At 29.9% G+C, this 16,427-nt stretch overlaps 1 protein-coding gene across 7 annotated transcripts in view; it reads right to left on the bottom strand.

Moving 5' to 3' along the window:
• Window positions 1-1,420: 1,420 nt before the first annotated feature.
• Window positions 1,421-16,427, bottom strand: part of LOC107453325 (beta-1,4-glucuronyltransferase 1) — a 47,442-nt gene continuing 32,435 nt past the window's right edge. For all 7 annotated transcript variants that reach the window (XM_087157299.1, XM_071177509.2, XM_043042677.3 and 4 more), the window contains exons 2-6: window positions 16,076-16,391; window positions 11,650-11,952; window positions 7,155-7,482; window positions 5,528-5,704; window positions 1,421-2,477 (exon numbers count right to left, since the gene is read on the bottom strand). In XM_087157299.1, the coding sequence (XP_087013425.1) occupies window positions 2,283-2,477; window positions 5,528-5,704; window positions 7,155-7,482; window positions 11,650-11,952; window positions 16,076-16,323 (1,251 nt within the window). In that variant the 5' untranslated portion in view covers window positions 16,324-16,391 and the 3' untranslated portion in view covers window positions 1,421-2,282. The remainder of the gene's footprint in view (window positions 2,478-5,527; window positions 5,705-7,154; window positions 7,483-11,649; window positions 11,953-16,075; window positions 16,392-16,427) is intronic.

Here is a 16,427-nt window from a genome sequence, read left to right as displayed (position 1 = left end):
AAATAGTAAACTTGTTGAATTTAAAAATTAATAAATATAATCTATACAAAATCTTTCTATAAAGTATAGAACTTACTTGCCTTTTAATAATAAAAGCAGTAATTAATATGTTTAGAAAATGCAGTTAATTATAATTACTGACAATGCATTTTTAGTAATTTTATAAAATCGAGAGACTTTCATCTTATATATTATAAATGACATACTTATTATTAAATTATTACACCATGGTTGAATAATTTGAGGTCTTAATAAAAGTATCTACTTGTATCATAAAATGTTATAATATGTTATACATGTCAATGGCATGTAACTTGTTGGAAATAATTTGGCATTTAATGATTTACCTATGATGACTAGGGCTGGCCATCTAGCTATAAATTGCAAATATCGATTTAACGTATACATCGTTACGCCGATATAGTGCTTTTCGCGATGCATATGAATTCTGACTTAAGCCGCTGATATAAGAAGGCCCTCGCGATGTAAAGATTAAGCATACGAGGATCCTTGCTCACTCTACCGCTGTTAGCTCTCTAACTAAGACGACTTCGATTTCGTTTAGTTACTAAGACGATGTTCGTTTCGTAATTTTGAATGGCCTACAGCGAAGTCTTTGTTTCATGCACGGATCAACATCAGAATGTAGAACGCAAGGTATTTTATTTCTTTTTGCATCTTTATTTATTTTCAAATATTTTACATAGTTTTTGAAAATTATTTTCAATAGTGCTATTACTTTGCCATCTCTGAGTATTATTTCGTAGCATTTTTTTTTAAAATCAAGATTTATCAACGTTTCTTGAAGATTATTTTTAGTAAGACTTGCAGGGTTTTAATTAAAAAATCATTTGATGTATCTTTATTTAAGTGCATTTCGTTAATTTTCAAAAAAAAATTTCGTAATATTTTTTCCTAAATTTTTCAATGCATGCAGGTTAAAATTTTTTTCAAAAGAATTTATCATTAATTTTAATTCTACAGATTTTTTGATTTTTTTTCTCGAAAAAAATGAAACAAAGCGTTATTTTTTTAAGAGCTTGGCTATCAGTTTAAATGACATTTTTTTTATTAAATAAAAATATGAGCGATGTTTTAATGTTTTAAAAGTATCGTAAAAGTATTTTAAAAATAGTACCGTCAATTTTATTATTTTTTATTTTTTAAAACTTTCTTTCAACGCATGTTAGTTAAATATTTTGACAGCAATTCAGTATTATTCTTAAACTAAATTTTAAGTCAATTTTGTTTCTTAAAAAAATAATAAATAAATGAAACAAAGCCTACATTTATTTTTACGCTTATTACGTGTAGATTAGTCAATTCAACTTCATTATTTCTAATAAATAAATAAAAAATGTCTAGAGTTGCTTTTTTGTCCCCAAATCATTTAAAACTTTCACTTAAGTGCATAATTACATTTTTTTTTACTTTTTACTCATATTTCTTTATTTTTTAAAAATTTCAATTTACAATACATGTAAGAAAAATACTTTGATAGAACTTTGTATTTTTTGACCAATAAATCTCAAGTAGTTTTTAATTAAAAAAGTTAAAGCAAAGCTTGAGCTTATTGTTATTTTGAGAATTCCTTCCTAAGTCAATGCATCTTTATTTTTTTTTAAATTAAAATTTAAACGATGTTACTGATGCTATGAAAGCATTTTTTTTATAACTACCATTTTCTATTGTCAAAGGTTTATTTCTTTTGTTTATTTTATACTGATTGTGTAGTTTTGATTCAAAGGAAAATATATGATACATCACGATGTTCAACAAATATATCACGATATAAAATTTCTTACGTCGTCCATTCGTAATGAAAACCAAGCTGTTAAATGAGTGACGTAATTGCTTCAATGAGTCTCGTTTCGTCAATATTTCCTAAAACTATTCTGCGAAGTTGCAAGTATGTGACATTTCTTAGTTATTACATATTGAATGGACCAATTAAACTTAGAAATTACTAACAGAACTGTTATTTTAGATTAGCCTTTTTTTTATTTATTAACAATTCATTAAGTTTAAGAGTTGTTGGATATGTCACATAATCTTGGTTCAAATTATATTTAAATGCTGATATTTACTCTTTATAAGTTAAGCAAAGAAAAAAAGATTTTTTACTAAATAATAATAGTACAAATAGAACACTAAATGGTTGCTTATGAATCTTTAAATAATTTGCCACCTTTAGAGACAGTTTCATGTTACAACATATCAGAAGTACAAAACAAGTATCTCAGACAATTAACACTAATACCTTATTAAATAACACATATAACTCAGCAATCTTTATTTGGACCATATTTCTTGATTAAATCCTTCCTTATTGTTGAAATTAATTTGTTATTTTGAACACTATACTTGTCTCTGAATTTTTCCTCAGATGCATTGTAGATGCTGATTCCCGGTGAGTGAACTAAAAACGCATTTTCTATTATGTGAAATTTGTAGTCCATGAGGCACATTTCAAAGGCCTGAAAAAAATAAATTTAAGAATTCTAGTTTTCAGTCCACAGTATGTAAATGTATGCATTGTTGACTGGGTTTTGCTGTTACCGCTCAAACAGCCAAGGCATCAAACGCGCAAACAGACAAAGCATCAAAAGCGCAAACAGACAAAGCATCAAAAGCGCAAACAGACAAAGCATCAAAAGCGCAAACAGACAAAGCATCAAAAGCGCAAACAGCCAAGGCATCAAAAGCGCAAACAGACAAAGCATCAAAAGCGCAAACAGACAAAGCATCAAAAGCGCAAACAGACAAAGCATCAAAAGCGCAAACAGACAAAGCATCAAAAGCGCAAACAGCCAAGGCATCAAAAGCGCAAACAGACAAAGCATCAAAAGCGCAAACAGCCAAAGCATCAAAAGCGCAAACAGACAAAGCATCAAAAGCGCAAACAGGCAAAGCATCAAAAGCGCAAACAGGCAAAGCATCAAAAGCGCAAACAGACAAAGTTGTGGAAATAAGTAATTTCCAGTTATAAACTTTATTGTTTTAGTCTTTTGCAGATTCGTCTCCGGGATGGAAGTGAAGGGAAGTCAAGTAATAATCAATGTGACGTAAGACATCGTGTTCTATAAAAGAACGAACAATTCTTTTCATGATGGATGAACAGTCCGCCCTTCATTTGAGTCTTTGGCCAATGGCCTGATATCCGTCATAGGATTAAGATCATGGATGATGATTCTTTATATATTTGTTCAACATTACGATTTTTAGATTTAAGTTAAACATTTAAAGTATTAATAAATGTGTTCTCCAGTTTACGTGTGTTATCATCTTCTTTAGCGTACTCTGCTTTGTGAGTTAAGCCCACAGTATCAAAAGCGCAAACAGACAAAGCATCCAAAGCGCAAACAGCCAAACCATCAAAAGCGCTAACAGACAAAGTATCAAACTCGCTAACAGACAAAGCATCAAACGCGCTAACAGACAAAGCATCAAACGCGCTAACAGACAAAGCATCAAACGTGCAATCAGTCGATGCATCAAACACGAAATTTTTTCAATGCAATTACACAGGGAATATAGCAATTCAAAAAACGGCTAACTTACGTCGAAAAACTGAACACGTCTCATACTATGCATGCATGTTATAGTGACTAATTGCATGCATATGTTACAATGACTAAAAATATATAGAAATCGCTTCCAATAATATACAGAAGGATATTGCATATAGAAACGCCCCCCCCCCCCCACAATTACTTCCTAACCTAACCCCAAGATATAAAGTAATTCCCGGTCACTCCAATAAAATTTAAAATTAAATTTTATAATTTTACTATATTTTGGCCCGATGTTTTAAAAAAAGTGATTTGAAAAAAGGGCTTAAGTTGCTTTAAAGAAAAAAGAGTAAAAAATATTTCATATTTGATATTGTTTCTAAAATCTTGACACATTCAAAAAGAAATAATGCGCGTAAATGTTTACACAACAAAAATATCACCTTAATGTATATATTCTAAGTACAAATTGCAGATTATTATCTATTTTTTTAATGGAGTTAAGACTCTAAATGTTATTCAATTCTCTTATTAATGACAGTCAAGAATTGTGAAACGAAATTAAAAAATTAACGGGTTTAAACTGTAAGGAAAGCTTAAAAAAATAAGTTTTATTTTTCTAATTTTAATTATCTTTGATTTATTTATTTTCTAATTTTGATTTATTTTCTGATTTAATAATTTTTGCTTATGTAAATATATATGTAAAGTAAAATGGTTTTAAAGAAAATATAAACTAAACATTTAATATTATTTCTGAAACATGTAATGCAACAAGTTAAATGAAGTAATGTTAGCAAATGCAGGTGAATATAATGTATGCAGTAGTATACAAAAGATTAAACATTAAACAAAAGATTAAAAGTTAAATGAAATGGAACGACGTTACTATTTATTGAGGCTGCAGCCGGGTGCAGTTATGCTGCGACAAATTGCTATAGATCGCAGTATAGTATGCAATTGCTCTGGGTTTCAAACGAGAAAATTATTTACCATTGTAAATAAGTAAATACTACTTGAATGATAGCTAATGAAGCGTATCAGCATTATTCTTTTGTCATTTAACGGATTGAAGATCAAAAGGGCATTAAGGCTTACGCTGTGATAATCAAGAACGTGTTTCAGTGATCATATGTCATATTAATCAAGGCAAGGAATTGGCTTTTTGTTTTCATCTAATCTAATGAGATCAGATTAAAAGGAAATCTATAACACCGGAATATATGAGTAAAATAATTAATCATAAAAATTAAGTAATAATACCCTATATATCTCAATTATGATATACCTTATTATTTCAAGTAAAAGTGTAGGCGTATACTTATTACCTAATCTGATAAGATCTTATTTGTTTTTAAATCTATGTCATCAATGTAAAGAAACGCAAACCTCTTTGAAGTACCGTTGTCAATTTTATTAAAGTTTTTTAGACGTTCTATTTACAATCGAAAATATATTTTAGTACTTTTTAACTATAAGAAACAGTCTAATAGTTATTAAAAAAATCTGTTTGATTATGGGAATTTTATTTGAGCAAAAATTAAAAATAAAAATTTCAGAAAGTTATTTTTTCAATCAAATTCTAAAATTTATCAATAATTGATTTTGTAAATTAAAGTAATTTCTACGATGAATAACTGCTTCTCACAGATCTAAATAACTGCAAATAAGTGAAAATTTGAAAAAAAATTATTGCCTTGAAGTGAGCCGTGTTTGAAAGATTTAATCTTCAACGCAGAAAAAAATACTGGTGTTTCATGCTGTATTTCATAACCATTATGTATTAAAATCCTAAACTAAATTATACTTCGGATTGAGATCCTTACTGAGTAACTTTTCATATTACTTTTGTTATTTTCTTTTAAATAATTAAAACAAAAATACGTTACAAACTTATATGTGGGATGATACTTATAGATTTAAGCCAGTTACACAAAATGTAATGCACTTGAATTTAGTTTGTTTTGTTAATTGCCTGAGATCAGACATGATCTATTAGAATGAAAGATACTTACAACTTGCATTTTGTTCTGTCTCCCCTCCCAGGACAAGCGTATATCGAATTCGGGATCATCTCGAGTTCCAATGAAGAACGGCTCCCAAACATGGAGTTGGTATTTCTTGCTACGTTTAACCGTTGTCCATACTTTCAAAGCCTCCAAAGATTCCGTAACTTCAGACTGGTAAGATTCCTTAAAATAAGTGAACGAAAAATTAAATAACTGTTTAGATTAACTGTCGTTGAAAAACGAAAATTAGTTAAGATTTAACAGCATTCAACTAATGAATAAATAATCCCGAAAAACTGATATTACCCGATTAAAAACTTCCTTTCAAAATCATGCAAAATGAAAGCAATAAGAAAAAAAAATGAAAATGCAATTGGGGCTAATTTTCAAGCTTTACTAGACTTAAATGAGAAGAAATAAAAGTGATTTGAAATATAAATGTCAAATTGCCAACAAAGTAGAGATAAAAAAATATGAAAAACAGAACAAAAAAACCCCTAGTGACAACGAGAGGTAAATCAGAGTAAAATGCATTTTCCATGCACTATGGAGAGCTTGTGAGGAACTAACAAGAACTATCGTTAACGAGGGAATCAGCCTTCAAATAAATAAAAAAAGATTCCAGGTAATCAAGACGAGCTAATGTGACTGAGACGAAGCAATTTTGGCATTGTCGAAGTGGAATTTATGCCAAAGATTTAAAAAATGGGCAGCTATTGATGATTTCTCGTCTTCTTGATAACGGACATTAAGATTAACTATTTTTGTAAGTTTTTCAAGAGAATAAAGTTTTAAATCAAGTAACATTCAACTGTACTAAATTCTTAAAAGAGAGTTTCTCTTGAGGATCAAACAGGGTTGGAGATAGGGGGTTGAAACAGGATTGAAAATTTTTTTACAAGAATATCTTCTTTATGTAAAACTATTATTATTTTCTTTATTTTTTCGCAAACAACTTTTTCTTTAAACTTCTTTTGGATGGGGAGAGGGGTTCAAAAATAATCTGCTGTCTTAAGAACGTATCGAATTAAATGAAGCGATACTTTTTGTTCCAAGAGTGAATCACGGAAATTGTATTTATTTTGTGTACTTGCTCACTAACTATAAGCTTTGATATAAATATTTATAGTTGGCATTTGGAATGAAGATTATTTAAAATTCCATGAAATAAGGCTTTCTTATATTTTGACATTTAGTATGTATATATACCTGTGCTAACTGAACCGCAAAGTATATTTCAGTGCAAAAAACCGGTTCATTACTAATGAGAATTATCTAAAAATAAAGATGTGTATGGTGAACTTTCGATGCCCCTTTAAACTGATTTTAAACTTGAGAAAAATAAAAATTTTGCACAAGTTTCATAGTCGCTAACTGTCTCAGCCAAAAGGGAACAGAATAATTTTTATGCCTGAATCAAGAATTCTTGGTTTAGATGTCAAAAGAATCAGCAAGGAATTGCATAAATTGAGTGAAACACAAAAACCGTGCAGTTATATTTTTTAAAGGTACATGAAATTTAAAAATGCTGTACCGTTACTATTATGAAACCTTTCAAAAAAATATCAAAATATGCTTATTTTATCTATCGCTAGAATAATCTAATCCTCTAATGGGAATAAATATATCTTACCTCATTGTTTATCCATTGTGTAAGGTTGGGTATTTTATGGCAGATATTACATCTATACTGATGAAAGGAAATAGCTTGCTTTTTTGCAAACATAGTTTTCAGTTCACCTTTCGTTATTGGAGCTCTGTATTTTGAAAAAACTTCAAAAACTGGTAATACCCAAACATGCAAACCCTCTGAAAGATTAATACTGTGGAGCATTCTTTCAAATTTAGGCAAAATACCAGCACTTGGATAGAGTTCTATATCTATTGGAAACACATACGGTGTATTGGTTTTTGCCCTCGCTAAATTTCGTCCAACATTGATTGGATAGATACCGTCAGACCTAAAAAAGTGCAATAGGAAGAAAAACAATAAATATTTACTTTTTCAATATTAAGCACTTACTAAATACACACTGCACCAAAAAAAGACAACCTTGAATAACTTTTGATCTAATCTCTGTTTCTCTTCACGTTCTAAGACTTAATCTTAAAGGTTCATGGGGGTGATCTCAAATAGGCTAGTTAATCAGTGCCAACGATATTTTAAGTTACAGAATCAGACAGTAAAGCGTACTTGGTCTGAATAAGCAAACCTTTTTCTCAATTGATTTGGATTACTGCCCCGTAAAATATAGGGGTAGCCGAAATCAGGGAAATACAGTTCCCATAGTTTGGTCAGGAGAGCGATCCAAAGTTTGGATCCATTAATGATAATTTTATTTTTTACGTATTTCGTCATAAATCGAGAACTTTTTAAGCGAATTGAAAATTTTTTTCTGCATTATTATAAAATGTTTTTGTCCAAATGTTATGCGAAATATAAATTTTAGCAAATTTTTATTATTTTGTTACATAACAGTCGATAAAATTCTGAAAGGTGAGGCATGTAAATTTTTACGTCATTTTAAACTATGTGATTTTACATGGCAAAATACAAAATCTGAGCGATGTTTGATGTACGACTTCTTTGAAATTAGATTTCTCATGAACTATTCAACCGATTTCACTCAAATTTTGTATTTAGCATAGTTTATTTTTTGCACGGATTTATCTTTGGATAAACTTAATAATTTTATAATTTCGTACAAAAAATTTCAATTCGCTTAAAAAGTTCGATACATGTTAAAACATGCTAAAAGTAAAATTAACATTAAGGAGAGCCAACTTTGGATAGCTCTTCTGACCAAACTGTGGAGACCATATTTCCCAGATTGAGGCTACACCCTACATTTTGAGGGTCAAAAATCTGAATACGTCGTAGAAGAACGTTTGTTTATTCAGAGAAAATACATTTTCGTGTCAGATTTCGTAACTTAAAATATCGTCCGTACATTTTGAACTCTTATTATTAGCATATTTGAAGTCGAAGAAGAGGTAACCCCCTCATACTATTAAGATTGAATCCTCAAGCGTGAAGATCTGATCAAAGATTGATTAGATCAAAGGTTATTCAGGGGGATAAATTTTTTTTGGAGCACTGTACACCCAAAGCAAATAAAAAATTGATAAAACTACTATTAAAAGCCCAATTTAAGGTTATTTATTACAAAAACAGATCATTAAATTTTCTTTCAAAATCTTGAGAGTTTTTTTTTTTTTTGCAAGTCGTAATTATTTTCTAGAACTTCATAGCCGCCAATTCATTTTCTGGAAGATTTTATTTTTATATTTAAAGTGATAGTTTTCTTTCTTTCCTTGTTGGTTTTATAAATTAAAGTAAAAATTTTAGGTGCGACTACAAATGAGAAAATTAAAAATACATATAAATGAGTGATAACACGTCGATGCTCTCACAAAACATAATTATGTTTACCGATAATTGAATTTTCAATTTATATATATTGTTACAACTTCAGAAGATCAGTTTTTGAAACTAGGAAAAGTTGACAGGTATGCAACTTTTTTTAGCAGTTCCAACGAGAAAAATAAACGCTAACTTAAATAAGTAAGATTTTATTTTTAAAAAATCTACCGCTGCCAGATTTATAATTTTTTTAAAAAGACATTTTAAGCAATAGAATATGGAGTTTAAAACTAATTATTTTTCAAAAGCATTGTTTTCTGAATAAATTATAAAGGATTTGTAACAATAAGATTTGTTTCTCTCTCTATATATAACATGAATTTCATTTCATTTAGAATATCTCCATAGAAATATCTTTCAATTTACATAAAACAAATAAAATGTTTCTGAAGAAATAACAAATAAAACATGTTTACTTGAAATAATAGCACACCTGTTCTTTTTATAAAAATTTTTATATCTCCATTTCAATGCATCAAAGTAAAATGTACTTTTGAATGCACAAGTTTAATTTATTAACTACTAAATTGTAATCCCTATGGTTTAAGAGATTCACTTTATAGGTGCTCAAGAAATAAGTGATAAAAATGATGTACAGTACAGAAAAAAAACGAACTACCCAGAATAACTTTTGATCTAATAATAAGAACTTCCAGTTCTAAGACTCATTCTTACTGGCTTAATGGATAGTCCTCAAATATGTTAATTAGTGCAGAGCAGATGTTATTTTAAGTTACAAAATAAGACATTAAAGTAGTTTCTTAGAAAAAATATGCCCTTTTTTCATGGATTCGGCTTTTTGACCACTAGAGTATAGGAGGTCAGAAACCCAAAATCGTAAAGAAAGGTATATGAATCATTAAGATTAATAGAACGTGAAGATCTCATCATTAGATCCAAAGTTATTCTGGGTGGTTTTTCTTTTGCGCATTGTACTCTGTAAACATATAGCAAGCCGCAAATATTATTACGCTTGTCATTCACGAGATTAACTTTCAGTGAGAGCTGAGCTAATCTTGTGATAACTAAACAATACTTGCACTGTATTTCAACATTTCTCGTTTTCTTTTTAATTTCCTGGATTGGATTGAATGTTAAATTTAATACATTTTTTGCTGCACTGCACAAAATTTAAATGTCATTGCCTGTTTCAGGTAATCTTATCAAAATGATGCTGACTAAGCATAAGATATCCTGGAGATTATTGGAGTACATCGCAGGAGCATTTAAAAAAGAAAATCGCCCGGAAGAGTATTAACTCCAAGGAAAGTTTACCAAGAAAAAGAACTACGTCATACACTGTGAAATAGTGAACTCTAATTTCACTAAACTTTCATAGTTTTTTACAAAATATTTCCTGGTATATGCACCGAGCAAACGTTTCGTCAAAGTGACGAAATGACAATCATCCCTTCTTCGAAAAAGCGAATTTCATCAAAAAATATTTAATCATTTTTTTTTCAAAAATAAATAATATCTTTACGGATTCGTGGAGTCTCATTCTATCTAACGAGCGACAATGTTGATCACTTTTTTGTGGGCATCACATAAGCGGATCAACGTTGCTCCAAAAACCCTGTTAGGATAGGTGAAACAGAGATAAATTACATCCATGACCGAAGTGGGTTTTGAACCAGAGATCTTCCTGGTATGAGGCCCACAATGATCACAATACAGCCGGTCGGTTTATTTCTCCTTTCTGGTTTCGATCGTCTAGTCTTCACTCTAGTTAACAATCGACCACAATGCTCTGCGATGTGGTTCTGAGTTGAGGAAATATTTTCGTTATATACTTCAGAGTTCGCGCTTTGTCACAAATTTCGTGATTTCGCGACGAAATGATTCTCAAAACTATTGAAATACAGCTCAAGAAGTGCTGCATCGAGTTTTATTTCTGAGAGTGCAGGCATTAAACGCTTTTGTACTTATATTTCATGTAAATTATACATAATATAATGCATGCGATATTTAGTGAAATTTATGTATATTTTATGCCTATTTTGAATTTATGAATATTTTAGGTCTATATTTTGAATGTATGAATATTTTGTGTCAATATTTTGAAATTATGCATATTTTTTTAAAATTTAAAAGCCAGAAGGATTACGCTAAAATCAATTGCAAAAGGAAATTAGAAAAATTATGTTGTACTGAAGTGATTAGTTTAAAGTAATCTCATTTTACTTTTAATTTCCTCAAGTGATTCTGAAAAATCAGATTCTCTCTTACATTTAAATTTTTTACCAAATGCAGATTTTTTCTTTTCTAAAAATACTCAAGAAACAAAGCAAATAAATGTTTGCATTGACAAACGCCTTTACATTAATAGGAAATGTCATTTTTAAATTAAATGGTAACTCGTTACTTTTAAAAAACACTTTTTTTAAAAAATATAAAGTGCAGTTTTAATCACAAAATAAGGTATCAGACCTTTTACCAAAATAAAGAATCAGTTCATTTAATTTTCCTCTTCCAAAAGATTTATATTTATATAAATAAAAAAAAAATTCAGATAAAAATTTCATAATCATTCAAGAACTTTGAAGAAGTTTTATTTCTAAAGATTTGAGTTAAAAATGTTTTTTACCCCTCATGAGAAATTTCTTAAAAGTAAAAAAGAGTCAAAACTGAAATCAAACATGTCATTTAAAAGTACGTCGGTCAAAATACATAAGTAAAAATGTCACATGTTATAACTTATTACCTTCGCTTTTTTGTCTTTTGGTCTTGGGTGAGAAATTTACAGTCCTTGGGGATTTCCGTGTCCATGTACGAAGGCATAGGGACATTGTAGTGAAAGAAATGCCACGACACCCAGCGTCGAATACAAAAATCACAATCCCTGAGCCTGTCGGCAACTTGTCTTGCTGCCGAATAATCGTCTGGTGGGGTGAATACAGCTACAGATATGGGTCCAGCCCATCTTCGGCAAAGTACTACGACATGATGGAGGTACTCAACTGTGCCTTGTGTTGTTAATGTTACAGATGCGTCTTCTTCTGTGGATCTAGTAAATATAGAGATCCGAATTAATGAAATGATTTTTAAACAAACCAAAGGAAAAACTGTTTTTCCTAGAAAATTGTTGTGTCTGAACTTAATGTGTTCCACAAATGAACGAGAGCTTGAAAAATAAAATGAAGCAAAACTAGAGAAAATGCAGCGTTCTGCTTAAAAACGAGATTTTGTTATCAACAGGTTTCAAAATTTGCTACAAATTTCGTCAACAGATGGTGCTGAAATATAAACCTATAAAACAATGTTTTCGAAGTAAGCATCCTTCGCAACAACAACGGGGTATATTTTAGATTTCGAGGACAAAATTAAGAGACACCGGTGGAAATATTTCAGCTGGAGCAGTTTGAGATGCTGTAGAAAAACTTTATCATTTTACCAGGAAATCTCTAAACTTTGTAACTGGCTTTGAAACTCGGTGAAAATACTTAATCTGGTTTCCTAGGCAGAACGAAGCAAACAGTGCATCTTCATTCGTTTTTCATGAGTTGATTTTTTTTATATGGTACACTTGATCTAATGTACAGTGCACAAAAAATTGACCACCTTGAATAACTTTTGATCTAATGATTAGATCTTCACGTTCTGGGACTCAATTTTAACTTTAGAAAGGTGGCCTCAAATATGCCAATTAATTTCTGCTTAGCATATTTTAAGTTACGAAATTAAGCACGAAAACTTATTTTTTCTGAATAAATATGTCTTATTTTCAAAGGATTAGGAATTTTTACGCCCAAAATATAAATAGTTGCCACAATCTGGGAATATGGTGGCCCTCATAGTTTGGTCAGGAAAGCGGTCTAAAGCTTTGACCACTTAATGTTAAGTTTACTTTTTACGTATTTCGTCATATCTCAAGAAATTTTTAAATTAATTGAAAAATGTTCGCTCACAATTTTAAAATAAGTTTATCGAAAGATAATCCAAAGCAAAAAACAACATTTAATAAACATATTATTTTCCATTTTATTAAATAACAGTTTCAAATTTACAAAGTATGCAATTTATTAAATCATTTTAAAGAATGAGATTTTTCAAGGCAAAATACAAAATTTGAGCAAAATTGGTCGAATAGTTCCTGAAAAATCGATTTTAAAGAAATGAAATTTTTAAAATTCGATTTCTTAGGAACTATTCGACCGATTTAGTTTGCCATGCAAAATTACGCTCTTCAAAATGATGTAAAAAATTGTATACCATACAATCAAAAACTTTTCGAAAATTATTAACGAATAAAATATAATAGATATTTACATAAAGTTATTTTTTGCATTAAATTGGATAAACAAATTTTATGTTTGTGTGCAACTCTCTTTAAAAGTTCTCAAGCTATGGTGAATTACGTAAAAAGTTAAATTGACATTAAGGGATCCAAACATTGGACCTCTCTCTTGTCGAAACTATTGGGATCATGTTTTCCAGATTGCTGTTACTCCCTATATTTTGGGAGTCAGAGATCTGAGTCAAAACAAAAAATCCATGTTAATTTAGAGAAAATACGTTTTTGTGTCTGATTTCGAAAGATAACTTAAAATATCACCTGCTCTATATATTTATAAATTTGAGGTCACCCCTTCCAACCATTAAGAGTAAGCCCTGAAACGAAGATTTGTTCACTAGATCGAAAGTTATTCAAAGTGGTCAGTTTTTTTTCCTTCACATTGTACCTCATGATACAAAATATATGGTAAAAATTTCTAAAATTTAGAATTCAAGAAAAACAGTGAACTAAGCGTAAAAGTTAAAATTAAGTTTAAAAAAAAATATTTTTAAATTATAAAGATATTTTTAAACTGTAACCATTCCTTTTTGATGTTGAGAATAGCAACGAAGAAAGTCAAATAACCAATTACCAGATTATTTGCACTACATTGGTCTTTCGCTAGGAACATCTTTTATGCTTTATTCGCAAGTAATAGAAATAATATGCCCGAAATAACAATTAATTATCAAAAGTTATTCTTAGTGCTGCTATAAGCCGGTTTAACAAGAGCATATAGGTAGTATTTTTTGAATACTTTAAGTGAAACATCGTCAAATTAGTACTTACAATTACTTGTTACAACTTTATATAAAGCATCTTCAAACTTTACCTAGATAACTCGGCAGGTTTTTATATAAACTCAAAAATTCTTAAAAAAAAAAACTTATTTTTGAAAATCTTATTTTAACTAAAAATGCGATACCAATATTTTCTTTTCAAGTATTGTAAACTACATCATATAAGTACAAAATTTATTAAAATTTAGTTTATTTGTGGCATGTTCTTCAAAAGTTTTTTGTATACGAATAATTAAGCAAAATAAACAGTAGGTAGCCTATTAATTAAATAGAGGGTCAAATTTCAGATTTTCGAGTTTTTGGAAAAAAAAATTTATTTTTGGAGGTTCTTTTCATATATTATGATGAATGACTACTTATAAAAATGTGGAACAGAGATTAGTACAACATAATATTGACAGAAAGAATGAGACCAGAAGTGAAGTTTCTTGCAAGATATGAAGTTTTTCAACTAGATTCATCCTCCTTTCACAATTTCCACAATAAAGAAAAGAATGACAACTTTTTTTTAAAAAGAATGTTTTAGAGTGGCTAAAAAATTCTTGAGATCTCAATCTCAAATTTATGAGTATTTGCAAATAAAGACAGGTAAAAATGGAAGTGAAAACAAAAAATAGCTCCAGTTATTTGCTGATTCGAGTATGGTGTAAGGAATAAGTATGAAATGTCAGAAACTGAAAATTTAGTAGAGTTAATGCCAAAACGAGTGAATTTAGTTCTAAAATTGAAGGTAAGGCTCATTAAAAATTAAAATGTATTAATAGCTCCAATAAACTGTTTTTTTTTTTAAAAAAATATGTGTCTCATTTAGCTAATACGATCACTACATTACAGCGCGAAAAAATTTTTTTTTGGTCTAATGATCGGATTTTCCTTTTTTTCTAATTAGTTTGCAGGCGTTACCTTAAATATACTAATTAGTTATTTCAGATGACAATTTAAGTTACGATATCAGACACAAAATCGTGTTTTCTCTGAATAAGCAAGACTTCTCCTTTGGAGAGTAACTGCAATCTGGGAAATATGGTCCAAATTGATTGTTTGGTCAGGAGAGCGATCCTAAATTTTGACCAATTAATGTTAATTTTATTCTTCGTGTATTTTGCCATATCTCGAATAAATTTGAAGATAATTAAAAAAATCTTGCACACAATTGTAAAATTTATTAAAAAACAATTAAATACAAAAAAAATTAGTTATAGTCGAAAGATTTTTTGATTATTAAGTATACAAATTTTATCATTTTATAGAATGTAGTTTTATATGGCAAAATTTAATATTTGAACGAAATTGATCTAGTAGTTTCCGAGAACTCTTATTTTTAAAAAGTCATAATTTAGTCAAGCTCTGCTGACCAAACTATTAGGACCATATTTCCCAGATTGCGGCTACCCCAAAAAACCAAATTCGTTGGAAAAAAGGGATGTTTATTCAGAGAGAGTAAGTTTTTCTATCTGATTTCCCAACATAAAATATCTGCGCTAATTAATTAGCACATTTGTGACTAATTAATTTTATATTTTCGTTGAACAGTTGACCCAATTTTGGGTTTATGACTACCACTGTTCAACTCCATTGCCTCCGTTCCCTAATCGAGAAGACAAGGGAACTCCTGGATCAAGTATTGAGGGAAATTTGCATTCGTGGAGGATTTTTTGATGGAACTCACCCGCATTTGCCTTACATGGAGAGGAAAACTGCAAAAATCTCCAACGGTTAGCCCGATGCCAACTCTAACCCATGATCTGTCTACCACTGAGGATATTTTACGTCAGCACTGTGGTCGGTGCGAGCTAGGAGCGGAATTCGAATTGGTCAGCCATAGTTGGGATTCGAGCCCGGTTACTTCATTGGAAGGCGAACGCTATATCCCCTGAGCCTTCACAGTTCTGGCAAATTAATTAGCATATTGAGTTTAATTACACGAAACTCCGAATAATAGATCAGTTCAGTAAACGCTATCCAGGGTGTTTCGTTAATTTTTTTACGCCCTGTACGTAACAGATAAACATGATATGCAATTACTTGACTATAGGACAAGAGTTAATTATTACCTTTGAGAATATGGTGAAATAACACAAAAGTTGCCATAGACTGCATCTCCATGCCAACATTTGTTTGGCGCAATGGTAGTCAAATGATGATTGCTTATCCTCAAATGCAAACTTGATACATCACAGACATTTTGTTGCACAGATAAAATTGGAAAATAGAAAGTTACTTCACGAATTAAGCTGTTGAAAAATAAGGTTAGACATATCAGGATAGCCACAAATGCAAGTAAAATTTTCTTTCTTCGCATCAAAGAGCAGAGGTGTTCTTTAGAGACATTAAACTCCAGATTCAGACAAATGCAAGATACTTTTTTTCCTGAAAAGTAAGAAATATTTTTAAAAAAACGTAAAA

The sequence above is a fragment of the Parasteatoda tepidariorum genome, chromosome 2 (assembly GCF_982258835.1).
Source record: "Parasteatoda tepidariorum strain Cologne lab strain chromosome 2, Ptep-v5.0, whole genome shotgun sequence".
In the NCBI taxonomy this organism is placed as follows: domain Eukaryota; kingdom Metazoa; phylum Arthropoda; class Arachnida; order Araneae; family Theridiidae; genus Parasteatoda; species Parasteatoda tepidariorum.
Note: the sequence above shows the minus strand (reverse complement) of the source record. Positions and strands in the feature narration are given on the sequence as shown.